The sequence below is a fragment of the Aulostomus chinensis genome, chromosome 9, assembly GCF_037954235.1.
Source record: "Aulostomus chinensis isolate RoL2024-O1b breed Wild chromosome 9, RoL_Achi_v1.0, whole genome shotgun sequence".
NCBI classification, from domain to species: Eukaryota; Metazoa; Chordata; class Actinopteri; order Syngnathiformes; family Aulostomidae; genus Aulostomus; species Aulostomus chinensis.
Genome location: NC_141328.1, coordinates 7,677,242 through 7,702,550, shown reverse-complemented (window position 1 = coordinate 7,702,550; position 25,309 = coordinate 7,677,242). Strand labels below are relative to the sequence as shown.

Sequence of the window (25,309 nt, the reverse complement as noted above, 5' to 3'; positions counted from 1 at the left end):
CCGCCCATTCCGTGTTGCCAGGTCTTGTGTTGGATTTTTTTTATTTCCTTTGAATTTATCAGAATGCTGATGGTCACGGTTTGTGCGTGTGTATTTTTCATTCTATTAGTTATCATTGTCAATAATCGAAATGCTACATGGTTAGAAAGAATCTCTCCAAATTCAAGATTCACTACGCATGAGTTGTTACCACAGTCCCTTTTGTTTGTTTCTCTCACGAAATCTGGCAACATGGCGCCCCACTTCATTAGCACCTTTCTCACAGCTTGTTCAGGTTGGGATTATTGCGCCCCTTTTTCGCCTCGTCGTCTATTACAAAAATGTTGAGCCGGTAACAGAGGGTTGTCACAGCACCGAATAGACGTATTTTACAGCGTCATAACGGTGAGAGCCATTTACGTCTCAGGGTTAAAACGTGTAGACGTAGGGGAGCTAAAGACTGTGGGACTTTCAAGTACACCACGGAAACACGCATTTCACATTGTACAGGTCTGGTGTGTTGTCTGCGTATTCATGCAGCTTTGAGTATATTCAGTAGTCATGTTGCATTGTTTTCTTTTAGGAAATGGTTAATATGAGGATAAAAATGCTGGGCTACTAACAAAATAGGCAGTAGCCCTAAGAGCCGGATGCTAGCAGCATGTAGTTAGATTGATTGCCACTTTTTGAGAGACTTCTCTCTTAAAGCATGTTATAATCAGATGCATGTCAAACAATAATCTTAAGAGCATGTTATGTTGTTATGATGACAGGTATTTTTGAGGAACCACGAGCAAGACAAAGCTCTCAGGAAGTTCTCAGTGCCTTTACAAGAAATAGCCAGATGAAAACGTAGTCGGGCGAAAATGTCCATTTAGAATTCTTCTTTACTTAAAGAGGAGACGTGGTTGATATTGGGTCGACTGAGGTATCAAAAGTAACAGTATATATTCGTATGATATTTGTATGTTCCAGTGCTTGGGGGCAGTCAGTCCTCACACCATTAACCTCTAAATGTCATGTTTAGGTGGTGTATGTTCCAGTTGAGCTGCTCAGATTGGGTCCTTGATTTTCTGTAAATTGCTAGACTTAATAATTAGAATTATATAACCTTTATTAGGTTTTCCCTTTGTTTTCTTCCGAAAATATTGTTTAAATTAACCCTGTAACTGATGAGTTCAGATAAATGAGGTGGAGTACATAGCACAATGTTTCTTTTGAAAAGTAGGGGAGAAAAGTATAATGTCCGCTAAAATATAAATACTCAGGTAAAGTTCAGATATCAAGAAATTGCACTTACATTCAATTCTTTAGTAAAAATATTTAATTTCTCTCCATAGTTAATTTCAAGACATGGTTTGGCACACTAAACAGTGTTACTTATGAAGTAAAACAGAGACACTTGGGTTTATTTTACATCATTTACTTCTAAGATAAGCCCTAATTAAAAGAAAATGTCGATCAGATAGGACAGGAGTCCATGCAGTGTGTCTTTGAGTAGTGTGAAGAATTTCAAGTCATGTTAATTTTATTAATCTTAATTTAAATCAGAAACCCTAGACAAGTACCATCACAGTTGGATAAAGAAGCTTGATTATAAAACAATGTAATCTGGTTCAAGGAATATTAAAAAGTAAATGCAGTCTATACAGTTGACATTAATTTACTGATAGTTTAAAAGAAAACAAGTTGTTGATTTACTTTTACTCACTTTTATTTAAGTTCCTGAAAACAGTTATATTGTCCTGAAAGCCAGACTTTTTGTTCTTATCTTAACGAGATGTGTTTTTGTCTAAATAATACGATACACACATGTAGTGGGCAATACTTGGAACTTTTTGCAGTGCATATTTTGTCACCTCCATTTTCTGCGAACTTAAGCCCAGTCATCCAAAGCTGTACAAATGCATTATGAGACTTGTTTTCGAACGCAGAAATAGGCTAACAGAACCTGTAATGAAGGCAAAATGCTGTGATGTCATTCCTCATAGTAGTGGTGAGTGGAGACCAGCATTAGCCACATTACCATCAGCTACTGAGTTGGAGTGGCAGTCGTGTTATGAGGAAACAGAGGAAACACACCAGTTGTGAATATTAGCTCCTGCACAGAAGCATTAATGAAACTTGTATGAAAGTCAGAAAAACATGCTCTACCACTATTGTCAAATCTTCAGTTTTTTAAAACTTACATTTGAATATCTAATTAGCAAAAATAGGGAAAAGCCATTTTTTATTAGACATACATTTACATTGAGGTAATGGAAGTCATACAACTTTTGCCCAGTATTTTTGACCACCTCCTCATGTCAACCTCAGTAACTGAAAACAAGGGTCACACAACAGATAATTTTCTTAGATGAGCAGGCAAGACAATCAGAATGTACTAATATATCTGCTACTGTATCTGAGATTGTCTTAACTTACCCATCTTAAATTGGGAGAACATTTGGAAAAATCAGAGATGAATGTAAGAACCCTCAGGACCTCTACAGATTCAGTGATTTTACACAACCCATGGCCCGTCAAACAGCACTGTCACGACACTAACTTTAAGGCAACAAGGCAACATCTAGTCTTGGGCACTAGAGGTCAGTATGAGATAAAATAGGAAAAGAGGGACATCCCAATCCTCCCTTTCAACTCAATATGCCTCTGAAAATTTAATCTTACACTGCTCTCATCTGTAATTAACACAGATAATTGAAATAGCGTTGTCTTTTATTAAAATTGTATTCTAAAATTGTCCGACTGGTAATGCAGATATAAAAATGTGCAAATTTAATGTCTGCTCTGGACACGTGTCGCCAATTTGTTGAATTTAAGTCTTCCGAATCAAAAATATTTAAGGTATGCCCAGTCATAGAGATACACTAAATACGGATGCAGTACGAGAGTACGATGTATGGAAAGTCAGTATAAATTAAATACTGTCTACGTGTTTAAGTGTGCCCGGCTAGCTCAGTCGGTAGAGCATGAGACTCTTAATCTCAGGGTCGTGGGTTCGAGCCCCACGTTGGGCGTAAAAACTTTTTCGTTTCTCCTCACACTTATTACTTTTATGTTTATAAATTTGTGAGGATTCTATGATCCAATAATTGACAGAAACACTTAAACATGTATTAAAAATATCATATAACATAATTATCATCATCTGAATGGTGGAGCCACAAGAAAAACCTTCCACGCTGCTCCATTTATATTGCCTGGGAGCTCAATGACACTTACCAACTGTTCCTGTTCCTTTAATATTTTGATACCTACAGTATAATGATGATGGTGTGTAAAATATCATTTCAATACAATTCAGCCAAATTCACTGATCGGGAACAGCAAATTTATCAACTTTTAACAATGTGTTGATGATCTTTGACAATACTATAAAAATACATGATTTCATTATATTACATATGATTTTGATTTTTGTTTCTGATCACAAAGGACAACAAGAACTTGTGTTTAATCCTGCTGTGTTAAATTATTCATGGTAAGCATGACGGCACAGTTTTGAGGAGGAAACATTAAACAGACTGCACAAAGCTGATTGCATTTTTCAAATTAGTCTCCAAGCTTGGCTTTTTTATATGTGTACTAACTGAGATGTCATACGGCCATTTTATATTGTGGTCATTACACTAACTGTAATGTGTGGCATAGAAAGACAATGCTTTTCAGTCCTATGTTCCCTCCTTCTACAACATAGAACATCAAAAATGTATGCTGTTTTCTTTATACTATTGTTCCACATAGCTTTTTCATCTTTTCATTATTTTTTTGCAGACTGACTCACCAAAATAGGTGAAGAGCTACAGTCTCTCTGTTCTGGAAATGGCCAAGAGGGAGGGAGGAGTTTAAACAAAGGCCCTCTCCACATAAAAAATACAGGCTTGCTCAGAGAAGTCACGGTGTTCTGCTTTGCACTCTGCACGTAGCCGTTTCCACTTCTAAGGCCTTCGAATAAGACAACTGCGGCCAAATTCCACGCCTGGAAGCTTCAAACATTGTCACATGGGGTTTGTATGTCAAAAATGCTTATATTAATCACATTATTTGAAGATTTTAGGCCTAGTTCTCTGCTTATTTTTCTTCCCCTGTCTCTGACACTCACAGTGCTGCCCCTGCCTGCACTGAACAAAGATAATTACTCAGGAAACATTTCGGCCAATCAGGCGCAGCCTTGCATCTTGCCTGTGAGGAGAGCGACCAGTCAGGATCTGGCTAACAACAACAGGGCCTGATCGCCTTGCCTGAAGAGCGGAGCCTTCCCCGGCTGAGGGCTGAGAGTGTCCTCCATGTTTTATAAGTGTTGACATAACAGTGTGTCAGGCAGCCATGCATCCACAGAGGTAAGCTCTGTCTTTTTTATCTCAACTCTCTGATAACAACATGGCTTCCTTCTTGTTGTTGTGGTGACTGTTGGTTTCTAATGATGAATGTGCACACATTAAAATCAGTTTAGTGTGCAGGAGGAGGAGGAGCTGGGGTGGATTGGAGGCCTCGCCAGGCCTTTCTGCTCCACTGTGCTGAGGGTGGGGGGTTGGGTAACGACTCTCACCCTTGCTCTCTATCTGTGTCTCAGGGTCACATGGGTGCCCCAGACAACCAGGCTGCCATACAGGAGGCAGGGTGGACCATGGCAAATCCTTTTCCTTTTTTATAATGCAAAAGAGACTTAGATTTAAAAATGGCACCCACATCTCCTCTTTTGCTGTAGCCTTACAGAGAAAGAGTGGGGGATGGGCAGTAGATGTGGAGGGGAGGGGGTTATTATGTACCTTTTGTAAGTAGATTGGTTCTGTGTTGTTGTCTTGTGTGTCATGCAAGGCTGGGGAATAGACGCAGTGACATGGAGCACAGGACATCACTTTTTATGATTATAATATTATATTGTGTGTGTGTGTGTGTGTGTGTATATACATACATATTTATATATACATCTATATATATATATATATATATATATATATATATATATATATACATATACATACACATACAGTTTGCTTCAGGGTAATAGATTATTCTGTAACTGAGAGTTAAAGAGAAACTTAACTGACTTGATAGAAAACTGTAATGAAGCTGTAGTTTTTGCACTTCACCTTTGTTAGACAGCGAGATCTCATGAAACAGACCCCTTGTCACAGGTGGATTATTTCAGTCTAACCTTCTGAAATAAGATGAGACACTGTTTCTTCTATTTACAGCAAAGGCCTTGAGTTCAAATTCCTGGGCTACGTCGCCTACACAGCACTATTGTGAAACTGCTTCCTCCACTCCCTCATCCTCAGACAGTGGCCATTTTGTGTTTAGAGAGAGCTCTGCGGGCTAGAACTACAGATCAGACAGCAGGATAGCAAAGCCAACTTGAGACTTCACCCTGTTTCTGTGACGTGTGAGTTTCTTGGCAAACATCTGAGAGTATTTAAAAGGCAGTGGTATGTTTTAAGTCTCAAGCCAGTCTTCTCTTACTCTGGATTGTACTCTTGAAATCATGGATACACAGGCTACTCTTACATAATTAGAGGTTTTTTTCTTCTTTTGAAGAGATACGTACTCAGACATAGTGCATGAATAAACCTCGGATTGTTGAAATTATTGTTGTCAACATTATGTAACATGTAGCAACATTTTACAGTCCACAGCTGTGTGGAGGAGACTAAGAATGTTGTCCTTATTCATTTCATCAACTCAACACTGAGGCATGAAAAAGTTACAATCAGTATGTCCTCTAAACTAATATCAGTTTACTCTCTCACACCAAGAGTTCCTCCTCTCCGTCATGAATATGGTCTCCTCCACAGTGCCTATGTCAACATGCAGTGTGATGGTGTAGAGAAGAAATCGTCAGGGCCCCTTTTTGACGTTGTGTAGCCTACAAACAAGAAAACATAAGTTGAATAGCAGAGCTATTGAGTTATGCATAACCAACTTTATAATCTCCCTAAAGGCCTTTTCAAATCCCCTCTGGTTTATTGTGGGATAATCAAGAAGGGCAAGCTATACTGAAGGGAAATTAACAGTCTAGTGCAGGGAGAAATCTCTGCATTGCAGCAAAAATGCTTTTGAAGAGGAAGAGGGGAGCCTGCACACTGTGATCCGTGTGGCATAACTCAGCCGACCAATAATGTTCCACCCTGCTGGCCCTCCAGCCAATTGCAGCTGTAGCTGAGGTTAAAGATTGACAATCAGAGAGAGAGCAGCAGCGAGAAGGGCCTTCTGGAAAATTCCACAGCCATCTTTGATTCACCCTTTACAGCCTTATATAAAATCCAGGTCAAGCCCTTATTTTATTGTGGATATTCTTTGCATACTAGCAGTTTATTTGGTGATAAAGGTTGTGTTTTATTTTAATACTGTAAAGGCATCATGCTAAAACAGTAATGTATTTTGTGAAAATGCAGACAGGTTTGATAGGGAAATTTGTGCCTTCTCCCCTTAGTAAGTGTGTAGATCTCAGGGAAAAAATAAAAGGCTGTTCCTCATTTGTTAAAATGTGGTTATTGTGAAAGTTAAACGTCACTTTTGTCATCTGTTGCTGAAGATTTCATAATACAGATTTAATTATCTCCCTAGGGCTTTGTGTTGCGGGGTGAGTGGGATATTTTTTCGGTCAATTGTATCAATCCCATGAGTTTTAAATAGCACTTCCAGCACAAAGACTACTATATAATGTCTCAGATTGTTGCCTTTCCTGGATTTCTATCAAGAGAAGTCACTTCTGCAGATATTTCTTCTTAAAATGCGTTCTCTTGGTAGATATTAAGGCGAGATTTGGCAGGATGCGAGCGTGGTTAAACAGTGAGAGTCTCTGTTTCTATGAAATGAAATGAAATCTAATAATTTCAGGACAGCCGTATTCACAGGGAAGGAGAGAAGGCAAGATTGTAAGTTGTTTAAAGAGAGAGAGAGAGGGAGGGGGGGGGAGAGAGAGAAGAGCTCCTCACTTTTGCTAGATTCACGTCCCCCTGTCTGTGTTTCTCCTGCATCTCTCTGGTCGGCTATGATGGTTTGTCTTGACATAGCTGTTTTTATAAAATGCTGGATTGTAATCTCCACAGATCTCTCTGGTCCTCCTGCATGGATGTGCCAGTGCCTGAGTCTGAGCCTCAGAGTGGGGGATGGGGGAGAGGGGGGAGGGGAGCAAGCTGTGGCCTCCATTTTCTGTGACGAGAGAACCCTGCTCGTCTCTCACAGGAGTGGAATATGAAGGCATTGAGTCAGTGTTGTTTCCTTTTTGTCCATCAGGTACTACTTGCAGAGAGGAATACTAACAGTATTTTCTTTAACGTGGGTCCTTCTGGAATATATCCCAGAATCTGCTGAGGATTTATTTGTCTAACTCTCCATGTGTGGTGGATCATAGCTCCTGGTCTGAGAAGGCTGTTTGGATCAGTGCTCTGTCTTTTACTAATGATCATTTCTGACTTCCTGGTTGTTTCAGAAATGTCTTTCTGTTGCTATTAAGTGTCTATACAGGGTCATGGGCTTTTGTTCAGCAGCTCTGCCTGCTGATGGCGAATGTTCTCTCTTTTCAGGGCTTTGGTACACGTAGCAGAGTGACTTTGCTAACATTTCTTATTTTCATGTGGGCCTCATTTGTTCACTTAGTCCGGAAGAGGAAGGCCCTTGAGGGGTTGGGGTGTGTGTGTGTGTGTGTGTGTGTGTGTGTGAGGGTTGGCAGGCTGAAACAAGATACCCATATGTCATGGCTCTAAAAAAGCTCTGCTCGTTCCATATCTTTATGTTTGAGACAACACAAGGTTAGGATTCCTGAAGTTTCGGTTGTATAAGCTGCTTGTGTTGAAGAAGAAAAGTTTGTTTTTAGAATAATCATGATTGTGCGTTACCATGTTGGCTTTACTCAGGATTGATCATTCAAGTTGTGTTGTGAACTGAATACTTGATGTAATCACACTTCATTTCAAGTTAGGTTTGTAAGCTCTGAGGCTCTAAACTCTTTGGGCAACTGACATTAGATCAACTTGTATGGAATGTCCTTTCTAAGGGTGGTGGAGGGGACACAAGTAGCATTCCTTTACTTTCAGAAAAGGTAGCAAAGGCTTATCCAACAAATGTCAATGAACTTCGATTCAGAGCCTGTAAAGATATCATGCTTGATGGTAACTAGAGCTGCGGCCAAATCTGAGAACTAGTCAAGTGTGTGACCTGTCAAGGGTCTTTGGAAAGGTTTTCTTCTGGAGGCTTGTGAATAAAGACTACATCCTTGAACCAAGGCCCTCTGTTGCTCTGACAAAGGAGGACCAAGACACTCAAAGACTGTCATTTGTCGCCAAGCCTCTTTATTTTCTTCCTTTTTTCCATCAGAGGAAATGAGATGAGAGCACAACCAGAGATCTGGGATATAAAGCTTTTCCAGTGCTAGATGTGGATTTGAGATGCTGCATTATCTAGAAATCTATATTTGTCCATTAACATCAATGTTTTCAGGACGCAGGAGTGAAACAGGCTTATATTGTAAGTTAAGATTTGAAATATGCACAAATTTTTTATTGTAACTTAATAATGTGAACTTATTCTAAATATTAGGGTAACAAGTGACAAATTGGTTGGTGGACATTTAGATAAATGTGGCCATGGTTGGTACAGCATCTTTAAAAAATGCCTGTAATGAAAATTTAGGCCATAAAATATACTGTCAGATTCGGGGGTAGAAGTTCAGTATGTGCATCTCTTGCTCTTCGTCTCCAAGAATGGGCCCAAATCCTTCGGGGTACTCTGTTGTTACTCAAGAGGCTTGAAATGTATACCGTTCTTTCCCACGAAGCAGTGTCCCTCTGGTAGTGTGGACTCGCTCTCTTTGGCTTGTTACTAGGGCTCTTTACCGTTTTCATAAACAAAGCATAGTGCAAAGACCAAAATCTCACAGCTGCAGTGTCTTCCGACGGATGGAGGTACAGGGCAGTGTCAGCTAAATAGCCCTATATGATGTTCTGAATATCAACTTGTGCTTAGCAGACAGAAGTGTTGCCATGGTGATTGTTTCCTTTCTCTCCTGCTCCATGAAGAACATATTCTGTCTCAGATGTTACTGATGATATGGAAAGGAGTTGAACTTGGTCACACAATATCAGAGTAGTGCTGAATTCAAATGAAAATAATAACAGTGGAAACCTGCAAAATCCCAGTTGACAGCTCCTCTGGGACCTGGGTGCCTTAGGTGGTGTTCCACTTGTTTACTGTTATGCTGCTGTGGTTTTTGAACACCCTTTCTGACTTTGTGTTTGCATCTCTTCCTGTGCTTTTGGGTGCTCCTGCTCGGTGTTCTGCAGTCTGGCTGAAGAGGAGATAAAAACAGAGTCTGATGTGGTAGAGGGGATGGATGCATCTGTACGATCCAAAGGTAAGCTTCTCAGGCAGAGCAGACACTCATGTTAAGAGTCAAACATCTTCAGGCTACTAAGTTTCAGAGATTGTAGAGGTTATTCTCTTCAAGTTTTGAGAGCAGACTGAATTTTGTTGGTCTTATTGGACTATAGTGATAAGACATTACGCCTGCCTGCGGGTTTTTATGTCAACATAATGTCTAGACTGCCCACTGGCCATTTGCTGCTGTCATTTTATCATGTATAGAAGTGGAGTATGCAATTATTTCTTTATAGGTCAGTGTCATTGGTGTTTGTACTAGATGCTAATGTTATCAGAATTATAAAATAATATGTGGCCGTGGGATTGCTCCCATAAAAACTGCACTGCTTCAATTTGCTCTTCATTTGATTTTCATTAAATTCTAAGAATGTAACATGATTGTAATGGTACATTATTATGTCTTGATTTGTATTAACTTCATATGTATTCTTGCACTTGCTAAATTGCTGTAATGGTATGATGCGCATGTCTTAGACAGTGCAGAGTAACAAATTTCCTTGTTTTTTTTCTTTTTTGACGACCCGATTGTCCTTCTGTGTCCAGTCCCTGACCCTCCGGGATCAACAGAGCGGTCATTGGCACCACAGAAGAGAAAGGTGTCGAGTCCCACCCACTCCTCCAATGGACACTCTCCCTCAGACACCTCCCCCAGCCCACTCAAGAGGAAAAAGAAGCCTGGGGCTGTGAACTGTAACAACAAAGACCAGGTAAGGGGCCCAGTATACTCATTTCAGAATTTGTCGTGTTCTCAACTATGAAGCTAGGTGGGGGAACATTCCAGTTTACTCACTGTGACTACCTTAGATCATTAGAGCTTAGATCTTCTGTAAGACAACTTTTTTTAGGATGGCAAACATACCCCATTGTCTTTGAGAACACGCAACTTTTGAAAATGACTGCAGTATACTGTTATGGTGAAGATGGACATACATACGTTAGTGTGACCTACTGTGAGGTTGGATTTGTCTTGTGATAGAATAGGGTTGGAGGAGTGAAATAAATGCATGGTCAAATCACAGTTTATATGGGTTTTATTCCTATGCATTTTGCACCTTTTGATGTCTTTGAATATGGCCTCTGACATGTGACAGTTCTACCGAATTGTAAGGGTAAAATTATAATGCTAGTTGTGATCATTCTTTAACAATAGCTTTCAGGGATATTAATGTTTTGCTGAGTCATCCTCTTTTACTGTTTTAGTTTACAATTTTGACCTAGCATAATCTAAAAACACAATTGTAGACTTCTTCTGTGAAGTTCAGGGAAGAAGCAAACATGTGAGTTCATTAGGAACTGATTAAGTTTAAAATTTATGATTTGGTCTCCTTGCTACTGCCCTAGCTTGTTGAACTAAAATAAGAAGTAAATCCAATATGGCTGACACAGTAAGTTAGCAACAGTGACTAAAAGCCGGAGCAGGCTTATATCTTTCCTTTAGCTGCATTATATTCAATGTATGATTGTTTCCTGTAAAGGAGCGACAATGATACTAGTGCTTTTCTGAAATTTTAAGAGATTTTAAGTGAGAACTCCTCAAAGAAGCTGCAAAAAAAAAATCGAAGTACTTCTCAACAACAAACATTAAACAAAAGAAAAGATGCTGGCATGGAGGGGCAGAAAAGCTCAGTGGATTCAGCCTCTTATATAAACATAATTTCTCCTGTGAAACATCTTAAAGCGTGAAAACAGATAAATCAGCCTCCATTCATCCATCAAGTTGGGCACGTAATAGTGCCCAACTTAGGGCACACCCTAAACTGGTTGGGTTAGTCTTAACTGACTGCCAGTTGAAATGTCACATGATCAGATATTCTGATGGTTATCTGTTTTTGAAAGTCTTGTGTTGAGTTAATTTGTATTCATTGCCCTTTATGTTGCTTACCCTTCTTACCCCACTGTATTGCTGCCTTGTTTCTGTTGCACTGCACCTTTTTGTGTTCCTGCGTGTTTTTGAAACCTGCCCCCCTGTTTCTCTTGCCTGCATTTCAGTCAGAGCTAAGACATGGTCCCTTTTACTATATGAAGCAGCCAGCACTCACCACAGACCCTGTTGATGTTGTACCGCAGGACGGCAGGAATGACTTCTACTGCTGGCTGTGCCACCGCGAGGGCCAGGTGCTCTGCTGTGAGCTCTGCCCCAGGGTGTACCACGCCAAGTGCCTCAAACTACCAGCCGAGCCCGAGGGCGACTGGTTCTGTCCAGAGTGTGAGGTATCGCACTGAAGACATGTTTATGTGTGTGGGTGTGCACAAATAAAATGCATGACTGTGGGATTCAAAGCACAAACTCAGGAGTGAAATGCTTGCTTGATCCTTAACGGCACAGGGTGTCACACCCCTGCAAATTCTGCTCAGCTTCGTTGCATTTTGGGAGATTTGCAATTTCTTTTTAAGAGGCACACCAGCCAAGTAAAAGCTAAATTAAAAACAAACCTGAATAATTTTCTAAAGGTGACACAACTTGTGGTCTGTCCTTTTACTCGGTAATTTTCTTTAATTTCATCAGTACTCTCTTGTTGTTGCAGAAAATAACAGTTGCTGAATGCATTGAAACCCAGAGCAAGGCCATGACGATGCTGACAATAGACCAACTCTCCTATTTACTCAAATTTGCACTCCAAAAGATTAAACAGCCTGGGGTAAGTCCCAGAATGATGCCTTGAAGTTGATAACCTTTGAATGTCCCGTTAAGTTTTTTTTTTTTTTAATAATCTTACAAAAAAATGCAGGAAATACAATTATATTATCAATCAGTTATATTAAAAGTATCTATTTTCTGTCTAATTCATTTTTATTTTTATATTTGATGAAACTGATCAGACGGAGCCTTTTCAGAAGCCTGTGTCTCTGGAACAGCATCCAGATTATGCTGAGTACATCTTCCATCCCATGGACTTGTGTACTTTAGAGAAGGTACCAGTGTTGTATCTATTTGACCACACCACCACAACATCTACTTTATTTTAGCATGCTACATGTAGAAAAAAAAATGTATTTGGTTTAATTAAGAAGCCAGCTTTGTGTCAGAGATTTAACTTTGGGATAAAGTGATGGTGGACTTCTGCATATACAAGCAGACAGACCTAAATATAAATGAGGCTGTAAAAACTGGGTGAGAATTCAACATCCAGATCTGTTGACAGATAATACTTTAACTGAAGTGCCTTTTCTTTGTTTACGATTTTTCATTTTCATCTTTCAATAGAACATCAAAAAGAAAATGTATGGCTGCACTGAAGCCTTTCTGGCTGACATGAAGTGGATCTTGCACAACTGCATTATATATAATGGAGGTAGGCCACTGACAAAGAATCACCCTAATTTGATTGCTGTATGTAACGTGAATTTTTTTTTTTAAGAAAAGAAAAGAAAAATTATTAACAATGTTTGTAACTTTGTTCCAGGTAATCACAAATTAACAGCAACTGCAAAAGTCATTGTCAAGATTTGTGAACATGAGGTGAAGATGCCTAACTAACTCAGGAAATATTTTTTCAAATGTCTGTATTGTGAAGGAATTGACTTTCGTATTATTTCCTTTTGTAGATGAATGAGATTGAGGTGTGTCCAGAGTGTTACCTGTCTTCATGCCAAAAACGGGACAACTGGTTTTGTGAACCATGTGTAGGTCTTTACATTACTTTTAAATATAATATTTGTGCACTTTGAGTCAGTTTTCAATTTGTAATTATTAAGTTTTGTCCCCAATAGAGTCAACCCCACACCCTGGTCTGGGCTAAACTGAAGGGCTTTCCTTTCTGGCCAGCAAAAGCACTTAGAGAAAAGGACGGGCAGGTAGACGCACGATTCTTTGGACAACATGACAGGTGACATAGATTATTCATTGTTGCAGAGGAAATGGCTGCTTTTATTCAGACTCTTAAAGCATCATTTCTCAATTTTTTTATTGTGCTTTGTTTTTTATGCAGGGCTTGGGTCCCTATTAACAACTGCTACCTCATGTCCAAAGAGATCCCTTTCTCCGTAAAGAAGACAAAGAGCATTTTCAACAGTGCCATGCAAGAAATGGAAGTGTATGTGGAAAACATTCGCAAAAAATTTGGGGTCTTTAACTATGCACCCTTTCGTACTCCCTACACACCGAACAACCAACTCCAGATGCTCCTGGACCCCTCCAACCCCAGCGCTGGGACTGTAAAAACAGAGAAACCTGATAAACTGCGCTTCAACTTTGATATAACAGCATCTCCAAAGATGGTCCTTAGCAAGAGTTCCACACCCAGTGGTATGAGTCGGAGGGTCTCAATGACAGACATGCCACGCTCTCCTATGAGCACCAACTCCTCGGTTCACACAGGGTCAGATGGGGAACAGGATATAGAAAAAGTCAGCAGGAATTCTGCCTTCCACTACAGCACTGGAGAGGAATCCATGGACTGTACTGGTAATTTTGAAGTCTAACAATGGCGGTTCCATTTTAGAAATGTTGTAGCCGGATGTCTAAGGCAAAATAACTACGTTTCTAATTTGGTTTTGTTATAATTGCAGCATCTCCTGTCTCAGGGAAGATGGGTCCTGCAGGAAGCGTAACAAGCAGCCCAAAGCCCTTCAGTGCAGGTCTGGTGCCTAAGCCCGAGAGAACTGCATCTACAGGCGGGATACTCAATCTCAACTTGGGTCAGCAACAGCAGCAAAAATATACTTTTATTTATCCTTTGGTGAACATTAATAATCAACATGAGCTAAAAAGTCTTATGAGAGATGCCTGTATTTGCACTAATATTGGACATTAACCTGCTGTTGTCAGATCGAGTGAAGGCCGAGATGGATCTGAAAGAGCTGAGTGAGACCGTACAGCAGCAGCAGCAGCAGCAGCAGCAGCAACAGCAGCAGCAGCAGCAGCAGCATCAGCAGCAACAACAACAACAACAGGGGGTGTCCACTGCTCCCCCTGCCCCAAAGAGACCCATCAGGAGCCTTGACAAGACTATTGAAAGCTGCAAGGCACAGCTCGGTACTTACACAGCTAATATAACTCAAACAGTTGCACAGATGCTTAGCGGCATCTTCACAGACATATTTCAATTTTTGTGGTATTTTTCAGGAGTTTTTTGTCTCTTTGTTTCATTGGTGACATTGAATTTACGCAGTTTTACGAATTGTAGAGAGCAAATTATGTATTTAATCAATAATATGTATTGTGATGTATTATTTACCCTGAACATGTGGCAGTTGAGCATTATAATATAGAAGACTTCAACTGTTAGGGGATTAGTGGCATGGTTCAGATCTTTCATTGATCTAACTTCACATTACATGCATCTTGGATGATCCAATCACCAGTGACATTCGAGTGCGTCTTCATCCTCTTTGAGTGGATGCTTGTGATTGCATCTCGCTTCCCTTCTCTACACACAAAAAACATGTACATTGTTTCTATCTGGAAAGACAAAATTTGTTTTCAACTAGCAGCAAGTAGCTGTGTTTTTCTTATCTGTCTGAAAAAAAAACCATAGGCAAGATTTCAGTAAAGTTGAAATTGCAAATTGCCCTAGATAATTTATTTATATTCATCTTGTCGTGTTGTTTTTTTTTCGGGCACTGAGGAAAAAAACAATACTATGATGACACTGACACACTAATAAATATGTATTTCTGTTTAAACTGAAGACTTCAGTTGAATGGGAGACCCTTCGGTGTGACCCTGGTCACATTTGTATTCACTGTTAAAAGGAGATAGCGGAACAGAGCACAGACCACCATGACGTGGTCTGAGTGATGGGATAACAAGGCCTCTTCAATGAGTCTTTGAAGTCTTATGGGAGAATTTCCACTATCTATTCAAACTAGAACTTTCAAGACGATAATGACTGTATGTTCTTCCATGCAGGAATAGATGAGATTTCTGAAGATGTCTATAAAGGTGTGGACCACAGTGACACTGAGGACTCTGAGAAATCTGACTCAAGTGACAGCGAATTCATCAGTGATGAGGAACATAAGCCAAAGAGCTCTGCCCAGGATGAGAAGGTCAAAGCAGACAGAAAGAGGCCTAGAGCAAGCACAGAAGGAGAGAGTAAAGAGGGAGTTGCTGCAACAGGGGATAAACCCATCCCTGAACCTGTGCTCACAGAGAAGCAGAGCAGCAATGGCCAAGATAGGGACCTCCGGGAGAAGCCCAGAATGACCCAGTCTCAGCCCCTCCCTGACAATTCCAAGACCCCAGAGGAGACTAGAGTAGCTGCTGCCACATCAGTAGCTGAACAAGACTCTGATTCTGAAAGAGAGCTGGTCATTGACCTGGGGGATGAACATGGAGGCCGTGACTCTAAGAGGGCAAGAAGAGACGCGGGGGCTCCTGCTGTGAAAAAAGAGTCAAATGTTGCCAAGTTGGAAGGTGAGACTTCATACATACACACAATTTGGTTGGATTTCCATCAACGAGGAACTAATGTTAAATATTAATATTAAAATGTTTTTTCTCCTCCAAGGTAAGTTACCATCTTCCACTACAGCAACGGCACCAGCACGGGAAGCCACTGCTAACCAGAAAGACTCCTTGCAACCTTCTACAGCAGCCCTCAACCTTATCTCCAGCACAGCTTCTGGTCAGTCCAGTGCCACCACATCTACCAGTGGCATCACCAGTACTCCACCCCCTGCCCCCACCCCAGTCTCCTCAACATCCCCTGTACCGGCTGCTGTAAAGAAACAGCGCCCTCTTCTGCCAAAAGAAACAGCTCAGGCCGTGCAGCGGGCAGTAGTATGGAATCCCACTAAATTTCCAACATCCTCACAGAAGTCACATGTGCAGAATGTGCAGAAGCAGCAGCAGCAGCATGGAGAGCAGTCAACAGCACAGACACAAGCTCAGACACCGAGCTCACAGCAGCAGCAGTCTCAGCAGAATTCCTCCTCAAGTACCCGCTATCAGACCAGACAAGCAGTTAAAGGTATTAACACCAGCAGAAAAAAAAATCATCTTGATCTTAAACTTTTCACAGTAAAAGATATTAATTTACCCCCTTTCCACCTTTTATATCCGTCAGTACAACAAAAAGATCCACCTTCATCATCAACACAGCTCACATCTGGTAGCTCCTCCTCATTCATGACAGGAGACCTGCAGATCCCTACAGTCTCGGCTGATGTGGCTGCAGATATTGCAAAATACACAAACAAAGTAAGTTTAAAAAATATTCAGCTTTGTGATTGTGTGTGTGAAATGAGGCTGCAGTAGATTATCACTGAGAGAACTTTTTCATCATGTTTTAATGTAGGCAGTAGGGTGGTGCAGTGGTTAGCACTGTCGCCTCACAGCAAGAAGGTTCCGAGTTTGAGTCCCGGCTCGGGCGTGGGATCTTTCTGTGTGAGTCTGCATGTTCTCCCTGTTCCTGTGTGGGTTCTCTCTGGTACTCCAGCTTCCTCCCACCGTCCAAAGACATCAAGAGGGGACGAGGCTGATTGATACTCTAAATTTACCGTAGGTGTGACTGTGAGTGTGAATGGTTGTCTGTCTCTATGTGTTGGCCTTGTGATGGACTGGTGATTTGTCCAGGGTGAACCCCGCCTCTCACCCGAAAGCAACTGGGATAGGCTCCAGCCCCCCCATGACCCTTAACAGGATAAGCGGTAGAAAATGGATGGATGGATGCAAAAAGTCTCAACATTAAAAAAAGATGTTTTTCAAAACATTTCAGATTATGGACACAATAAAAGGGACAATGACTGAAATCTACAATGACCTTTCTAAAAGCACATCGGGGAACACAATTGCAGAGGTAAACTGGAATATTGTTTATTGATTTGCCATAGTGATACCTTACATTTTACGATGGAATAATTTTTCAACTTAACTGTTTTCCCCAAAGATTCGACGGTTAAGAATAGAGATTGAGAAGCTCCAGTGGCTGCATCAACAAGAGCTCTCAGAGATGAAGCACAACTTGGGTAGGACTACACCAAGGTGTTCGGTAGCTTAGATGTTACACTAAAACTTATTTTGCATGATTTTCCTTTACTCTGCATTAGTATGTCAAGGAACTATCATTAATTTCCACGCAAATACTTCATGTTGTATTGATATAGTGAAACAATTCCATACATTATCTACTGCATGACAATAGTTGAAATACATACAAAACCATCACAAATTCACTTTTCTTGTTACAGAAGAGAGAACCTCAAGAATCATAAATCAAACAAATAATTATGTACCAACCAACGCACTTCATGTGAAAAGACGTACCATAAAATGTTATGATACAATGAAATTCAAATCGTTTCAGATTATATATAAAGTATGAGATAATCACCTGCAACTCAGAAATTGTTTGAAATCAAACACTGCTTGTATGATTTTAGGGGACAATGTTTGTTTACAATCAGATCCTTTATTCACAGATTTGTAGGAAGGCAAAGAAAATATTTTAGATAGATGTATATCTGTCAAAGAAATAAACCTATGGAATAATAATACGATGAACTTTATTTTCACTTTTTTTCCTCACAAAACATGGATCTCAAAGTGGTTTACAACAAAGAAGGAAGAATGTTAAAACATGTTAAAAGATCATTCAAATTGTGTTAAAAAGGAAGAAAAATAAGAATAAAACTCAGAGTGCAAAATAAGTAGATGGAAATAAAATGAAGAAAATTTCCCCTTAAGTTCACTCATGAACCTTGAATGACTACAGATGTTTCTTTCTTTATTCTATTCTTTTGGTTTTATCTGACTTGTATACAGAACTGACAATGGCAGAGATGAGACAGAGTCTGGAGCAGGAGCGAGAACGGTTGGTGGCTGAGGTGAAAAAGCAGATGGAGTTAGAAAAGCAGCAAGCTGTGGATGAGACCAAAAAGAAACAGTGGTGCGCCAACTGCAGGAAGGAGGCCATCTTCTATTGCTGCTGGAATACCAGTTACTGTGATTACCCCTGCCAGCAGGCCCACTGGCCAGAACACATGAAGTCCTGCACACAGTCAGGTAACTTCTCTCTCTCATATACTGATCCAGTCTGCTGTTCTCCAGTCTGTTTTTTTGTGAAAATAAAACAAGTAATTTCATGTTATATTTTGCTTTTCCTTCCAGCTACAGCATCGCAACAGGAGCCAGAGGCAGAGCCCAACTCGGACCCTTCAGTCAAATCATCGAGCCTCTCTCCTGCCACACAGACTCTGCCAGCAACAGCAGCAGCATCCATAACAGATAAAAGCAGCTCTCCCACATATATGGACAAGAGCAAGGACAGTGCTGGTGTTACTGTGACATAACTGCTACACTACATTCTGGTTCATATTGCAAGGCCTCTGCGGGACTTGTGGCATCAAATTTGGTGCTTGAAGGCTTGCATCTCTGTGACAAATCACTCTTATTTTTCATTTCCATATGCTTGGTGGACATTTTTGGTTTGTCCTGTTATTCAGTTCTAACAAGTCCGTGGTCAGGTTGATTCATCTTGTGAAAGTAGTCTGTCTTGAGAAATAAAATGTGAGTGTGTTTGTGTTCATACTGTAGTTTTATGTTAGATCTGTTACCACTTAGTTTCAAATCAACACGATTGTATCAACCCACAGAATATTTGCTCCATTAACACTTTCAATGCTGCTCTCAAGTACTTCACTGCTGTTTTCCCTTGATTGATCTCCATAAGATCTAAAAGGTGGAAACCGGCATCAAAAATTGATTCTCACTTATCACAATGCCATCACAGGTATTCTGAGTTATGCAAATTTCTGTTTTTGACTATGTCCTCTTCATATCAGCAGTGGCTTATGTCAGTTTTGTATTGTAGTTCCACATTGTATAGGCCTCATCAAAAAGTATGTGATTTATTAAAAAACAAATTTTTTAACTGTAAAAAGTTTTTGTAAGAAGATACCTGAACAATATTTATTGTGTTATATGGTTTTTTTTATAGTATGTTTAAAGAAATCACATTTCTATGTGTCTAAAAAGTTATTTGAACATAATTGACTTCACATGAATGTCAGTGCTGAGCAATGTCTCTGTTTAACTGGTTATCCAAAGCTGGTGTAAATTCTGGTCAGACTGTGTCCAAGAACTGGGTAGACATGAATAGAAACTACATTTTGGCTGGATATTATTACCTGTGAGCATGTCTGTTTTGAGCTTGTGTCTCGTTCTTGTTTACATATTGTAAATACAATAAATGGCCTCGTGAAGAAACAACTCAAATAGCCTGAGAAATTTTATTTGTCCTCAAATTTAAACAATCAGCTGGCATTAATGTTGTGCGTTCGTGGTCAATTCATAAACGTGTTCATTGTTGCCTTCAAATCAAGCAATAAAGTTTTTAAAAAAAATCTAAATAACGGGAAACCACGGCAGCTACTTTCCCCCATGTTAAATCTCGCGATATCCTGTAGGCATACCAGGAGAGAAAATGGTGGGGTGTGCTAACATGCTAGCCGTGCATATATAATCTTAATTTAACTGGAAACGTCGAAGGTATGCCTTCAGATAACTCTCTGTTGTATGTCAACAAGCTTAGAAAACGAGTTTTTAGATAATTATTTGGATAATTTGGCAAGGAGCCTGTTAAATTAGTTCAAAGTAGCAGTTAGCTAGTTAGCTGCTCAGCTAGCAAAAGTACGCAATGTCGGTTGTCGCGTCTGTTTATCATTTACGGAATTTGTCGTTGAGTGTTTGCAGCGTTGCAGACCTTCTCAGGACTGCACTTTTGCATAAAATTGAGGTCGGATAGTGAAACTCATCACACCAAGGCCTGTTTAGTTTCTGTTTTGCTCCAAATTGGGACATGGTGGACTTCCTACGTAATTCTACGGTTCGTTAGGTTTTGAGTCAAATTAATAACCTGCAGCAGAGTGATTTCTCCTCGTGCTAATTTCCAGAAACAAATGTAAAGTGTAGGTAAAAATCCAGGCCTTACAGCAAACAATAAGCGTCGAATGCTGGTTAATGTAACTGTTTACTAGATTAAAAATCATCGATAGGTATAGTTGACCGTGGTGTAAAGAAATAAATACTGAGTGACACTGATATCAAAACAGTGTATTTCTTTGGGCATATAACCTGCTTAAACGTAATAGTCTATTGTACTATTGCAATCAGGCAGACAAATCAGCTATTCATACTTTGAATCTAATTATTATAATAATGTAACATAAAGTGTGCAGCATACTGTGTGTAGCAACTAATGTCCTTCATATTTAAATGTTGGTGTCTTCCATGGTTTGTTTTTCTTTGGGTCACATCAGACTAAACTCACCTTAATAATCATTACAAAGCAAAGTTCACGAGATTCTCCAAAATAGAATAGTGGGAGTCAATAATTATCTCTCAGAACAGCTGAGCAGCTTGGTCATTTGCCCACTGTTGAATTTGGATGCTTTGGTGAATTTTCAGAAAAGTGGAATGCTACCTTGTGTATCTTGGAACTCCAATTTTGGCAGTCATCTCTTTGAATATTGAAAAGTTTCCTGTTTTTCTGTATTTAGCTCTCATCCAACTTTTCACAGTTCTTTTTAGCTTATACACTAATACACACTTTTTTCTTTTAAACAATTAAGCTGCTTTGGTACCTGTGGATGTCATTATGGACCCAGTGGAAAATGACAGCGTCACAAATGATAATAACTCAGGTAAAACAAAGTCTATAGACAGACTGTTACTATAAACAAACACAAACAGATACTGTTTCTATGTTTGTTCATCTTTTCTACTTTTGGTTCAGTAGAGGGACAGCAGAACCAGTTGGAGGAGACAGAGTTGTGTGGTAAACCATCACTGTCTCAGGTTAAAAAGTCTTGGGGCTTCAGGCGGACAACCATTGCTAGAAGGGAATTCATGGAAGAAGTCAGAGATCTTACACACAGTCCTCCACTTGTGCGGCGAGGCAGGACTCGTCGGACCAGTCAGACACCACAGACTGCGACAGACACCAGAGCCACCCAGAGATCTACTCGTGCATCTCGGACTGTTATAGATGACCTTGAGTGGTCTGCACCATCCTCACCTATGTCAGAGGAGAGCAAGCCAGTCCCAGAAGTTTCTGCAAGAGGGAATCTTGACCCTAGCATGTGGCAGGATTTTGGGTCTGCTTTTCATACTGCCTTCTCTTTGCTGGGGGGTAATGAAGGCTTGTCACTGGAAATATCAGATGCTTTTGCAGCCCCTGACTTTATGGAAGCTACTGATTCCACAGGGGCTCCTCCTCCACATGTTCCAAATGACACAGACGTACCTGATAATATAGACTCTCCCGATGACACAGAGATCCTACAGCCTGTTCCTCCTGATAATGTGGCAAGAGGGGAAATTGACAACATAGTTTTGTTGTCTAGTCAAGGAGAGGAAAGCGATGACATGACTCTTAGTCAGATTAAGGAGCAGATGGAATCTAAGAGCAGGCAGGGAGACACAAGAGCTAGAGGAGGGAAAAAAGGAAGAGCCAGAGGAAGGGGGAGAGGAAGAGGACGAGGTAGGGGCAAAGGCAAAGGAAGGGGCAAAGGGCGGGGCAGGGCTTTGGAGTATCTGTCAATTGTTGCAGACCATGAGGATGAGGATGAAGATGATGATGATGATGATGATGTGATGCTTGTCAATCCACCTGAAGAGCAGCTGCAACAGTTGCAAGAGGAGCAAAAACAAAATAATCCACTCAGCCCTACTGAAATAGAGACATCACCTGCACACTCTGATGTTACTCTGAGCCCTGCGCAACAATCAAGCTCAGACTGTATAATCATAGACACAGATTTAGACCAGGTTGCTGATGCAACTCCTGGCCAGTATGATGATGCACCAGAAGAGGAGGAGGATGGGAAGAAAGATGACAACGATAAGAATGTAGAAGAGTATTCAAGCATATCGGACACTGAGGGTTATGACTCCAGTGCCCTGTACTGCATCTGTCGACAAAAACACAATAAAAGGTACATACTCATTTCTGGTTACAGGATCTATTGAGCTATGCTGCTATGAAGGTTTGCATACCAAGCCATCTGTTAGTTTCACTTCCCCATTGCTGCTATTTCACTGTCTATAGGTTCATGATCTGCTGCGATAATTGCCAGGAGTGGTTCCATGGTGACTGTGTTGGTGTCAGTGAGACACAGGGCCGTAAGATGGAGAGGAATGGGAAAGAGTACATCTGCCCCCCCTGCATATTGAAGAAGCAGAGTCAAGTCCAATCTGAACCTCACATTCAGCTAAAGCCAGAGCTTTGCTCACCCAAGTGCTTGACCACAAGTTCTCCTGGTGAAGAAGACGCAGAGGGACCTGAGGAGCAGCTCACACTGAAGGTTTGAATTTCATTTGAATTACACTGCTGTCCGTTACACATCAAAATGAGAATAGCTTTTCATTAACCTCTGAGCTTTACACATTTGGCAGAAAATGTACCTGTGTTGTGAGTGTAGTTTCCAAACCTTGGTTTAAGATGAGAATCTGGTTTCAGGAGACTGTGGGGTTGGTGGAGGCTCCTGAATCAAGCCCAGAGCCTGAACCTGAAATGGAGATGGAGACTGACAGCTCTCGTCCCCTGTGTATTGGACCTGGGTGCCCCAAAATGGCTTTACCAGACTCTGTTTACTGTGGCACTGATTGCATCCTTCAACATGCTGCTTTCACAATGAAGTCACTCTCTGGCACTAAGCTGCCTAAATCTAGTGGAGTAGCACAGACAAAAGCTGTGAAACCTACCACAAAGGTAAATAACTTCAGTAGGCTGATCAATACATTAAGATAAATGTAGACTTGTCATAGATCAAATTTTGTCAGTGGGTAGTACAGTGCAGGATATTGTTTTTCTATATTTTGTGTCTGATTTATGAATGTGAATCAGTTCATAATAAAAAAAAAAACAACTAATGTATGTTATGCTTGATCTGATCATAATTTTCATTACAGGGTCAGAAACCGGGTAGGATGTCTAAGAGGTTAGCAGCGAAAGCTGACGGAGTTGAGGAGGAGGAGATGGAGAAGAAAGAGGATGGAAGCCAGAAAGAGGCTGCACCTTCCTTAGCCTGCAGCCCCAATCTCAAAGGAGTTCAGGCCACTTCCCTACCATCATCTAAGTTTTACACAGCGTGTATGTACCATTCACTACTCATACACTTCCAGATCATACTGCAGCTCAAACACATGTCTCTCAGCAGCACTGATTGCCTTCCTCTGTGGATCATTGCACTAAGTAACACAATCATGCACACACAAGAATGCACAGGCACACACATGCGTGCACAAACACACACACACAAGTATATATTTATATAAATATATAAATATAACTCTGTGGGATGACATAAGTAGCAGGGGTCATCAGTGGGTAAGTATGTTAATTTTTATTCCCTTTTAAAGCCTGAAATGTGGTACTGAGACGGTCTTATCTGGATTCAAGTATTACACTAAACCCACAGCAACAGTGATTGGGGTGATAATAGGTAGGAAGGGTGCTCTACTGTGTTTGATGTCCCAAAGGTTAAAACACTGCAAAGTGTGACAAAAGTGTTGCAAAAGTTTCCTGCAAACGCAAAGGTTCTCACAGAGAAATACATATCCTGTACCAATGGTAAAGGGCACTCACTGAGTGATGGTTGTCAGAAAGGGAGAGCACTAGGCTCTTATTCTAAAAACACGGTGACCTAGTCTGTCAACCAGGGTTCCATTCAGAGTATGATGAATATTTCCAAGTAAAATTTCCGATTAAAGTTTCGGATCGTTTTTCATCCTAAACTGGATGATCATATCATGCCAATGTCTGAGTTCAACTCAATACCCACAGAGAGAAACTCAAGTATTCTCAACATTGCTGACACCTGGAATATCTGAACCACATCCTACACATTGTTGCATTACCAACTCACTGAGAAGTTTGTAATCCAATACTCCATTTGATGATATGTAGAATTTTAGCTAATCAGTTTCCAAATCAAGAATGAATCTTCCAACTCAGCTGTGAAACCTTTTTAATCGGACTAGTCCTCTGTGCTTTTATTGAAGTTGATAAGGGTTATAGTGGAAATCGTAGAGTGATGTCATTAAAATGATGGAATCAAGGCAGCTTGCCCAAGGTAATGATTCAGCTATAATATAAGACAATATATTGATGCTACGTCAGGATATATGTGACCAAGAAGAAAAATATTTACCAAAAGACAGACATCAACAATTATGTATATATTCATTGCATTGTCATCTGTTACACAGAATCTGACAGATGACATGAAACAGCATTCGATAAAGTGCCTCGTCCTAGTAAAGCAACCTTTATCTCACACACACACACACACACATAAAACATCAACAGTAGAAATGTTGATATTTTGCGTAGGTTTTCAGCATTGCAAGATGAAGAATTGCAATGTATTACTGTAGCAATATCTCACCTACCCTTTACATATCACATTACAACAAAAATTATAATTGCAGTTTGTATTTATATAAAGGAAAATTGCAAATTAAAATCATAAATGTTTCGAAAAGGAATAACTATCAGGACTCAAAATAAGTTATACCCAAAATTGTGAAGGAAAAAAAATCATTTAAAATTACATGACACCACAGCTAGAGATAAATATTTCTTATAATTGTTTTCATAAAATAAAGACAAGACATATTTTCAGACATAACCAGGCAAACATTTTCAGACTACACGGCATTCTTTCCATTAGGGGCTTCAACCGAGGTCAACCTTGCATAGCCTGTGTTTTAAATGGAGGTCATGAGTATCCATGCAAAATCCTAGACCCTGGATCTTTTGGTTCAAGTATGATTGAGGAATATTCACACAGACAGACAAAAGCTTCCTACATCATTATCAACAGACAGCCCTGATTTGTTTCGCCCGTGTTGTGGAGAAATTAGGCATCTCTTGTGAGTCGTCAGTTCTGGACTTCCTGTAGCTCCTAAACAACGGATCCACTCATTTAAAGGCTGTCTTGCTCACAGACACTACACCTTTCACAAGTCTATTGTATCATTGATTGCAGCAGTTTTAAG

At 40.3% G+C, this 25,309-nt stretch overlaps 2 protein-coding genes and 1 non-coding gene across 10 annotated transcripts in view; all 3 read left to right on the top strand.

Annotated features, from left to right (window-relative positions):
• The first annotated feature begins 242 nt into the window (after window positions 1-242).
• Window positions 243-19,511, top strand: LOC147255644 (MYND-type zinc finger-containing chromatin reader ZMYND8-like). 7 transcript variants are annotated; one of them, XM_086213465.1, is made up of 22 exons: window positions 243-384; window positions 3,757-3,989; window positions 4,087-4,322; window positions 9,267-9,337; window positions 9,907-10,070; window positions 11,353-11,574; window positions 11,889-12,002; window positions 12,184-12,276; window positions 12,569-12,656; window positions 12,768-12,823; window positions 12,910-12,987; window positions 13,075-13,190; window positions 13,293-13,768; window positions 13,873-14,001; window positions 14,132-14,338; window positions 15,215-15,721; window positions 15,816-16,277; window positions 16,374-16,507; window positions 17,025-17,105; window positions 17,196-17,274; window positions 18,071-18,310; window positions 18,416-19,511. In XM_086213465.1, the coding sequence occupies exons 3-22, from the start codon at window positions 4,309-4,311 to the stop codon at window positions 18,595-18,597; spliced, it is 3,513 nt and encodes a 1,170-aa protein (XP_086069591.1). In that variant the 5' UTR covers window positions 243-384; window positions 3,757-3,989; window positions 4,087-4,308; the 3' UTR covers window positions 18,598-19,511. The 7 variants fall into 7 exon arrangements, with proteins under 7 accessions (XP_086069591.1, XP_086069596.1, XP_086069590.1 ...); XM_086213470.1 differs by having other exon boundaries at window positions 3,757-3,993; window positions 11,431-11,574; XM_086213464.1 differs by having other exon boundaries at window positions 3,757-3,993.
• Window positions 2,927-2,999, top strand: trnak-cuu (transfer RNA lysine (anticodon CUU)). Its single transcript has one exon. It is a non-coding gene; the product is annotated as a tRNA-Lys (tRNA).
• A 191-nt stretch (window positions 19,512-19,702) lies between the features above and the next one.
• The window catches only part of LOC147255643 (uncharacterized), a 29,697-nt gene continuing 24,090 nt past the window's right edge, over window positions 19,703-25,309 (top strand). Inside the window, exons 1-6 of one of the 2 annotated variants that reach the window (XM_086213458.1) lie at window positions 19,703-19,795; window positions 20,878-20,949; window positions 21,045-22,242; window positions 22,356-22,611; window positions 22,767-23,018; window positions 23,219-23,399. In XM_086213458.1, coding sequence (XP_086069584.1) covers window positions 20,904-20,949; window positions 21,045-22,242; window positions 22,356-22,611; window positions 22,767-23,018; window positions 23,219-23,399 — 1,933 coding nt within the window. In that variant the 5' untranslated portion in view covers window positions 19,703-19,795; window positions 20,878-20,903. Of the gene's footprint in view, window positions 19,796-20,877; window positions 20,950-21,041; window positions 22,243-22,355; window positions 22,612-22,766; window positions 23,019-23,218; window positions 23,400-25,309 lie in introns of both variants that reach the window. The other variant, XM_086213457.1, reaches the window with a different exon arrangement.

What these genes read in the sequence shown, in the direction of transcription:
- LOC147255644 (XM_086213465.1), top strand. An exon ending in GACCAGACAAGCAGTTAAAG is followed by an intron (nt 16,278 to 16,373) that starts GTATTAACACCA and finishes TATATCCGTCAG; the next exon opens with TACAACAAAAAGATCCACCT. An exon ending in GAAGTCCTGCACACAGTCAG is followed by an intron (nt 18,311 to 18,415) that starts GTAACTTCTCTC and finishes TTTTCCTTCCAG; the next exon opens with CTACAGCATCGCAACAGGAG.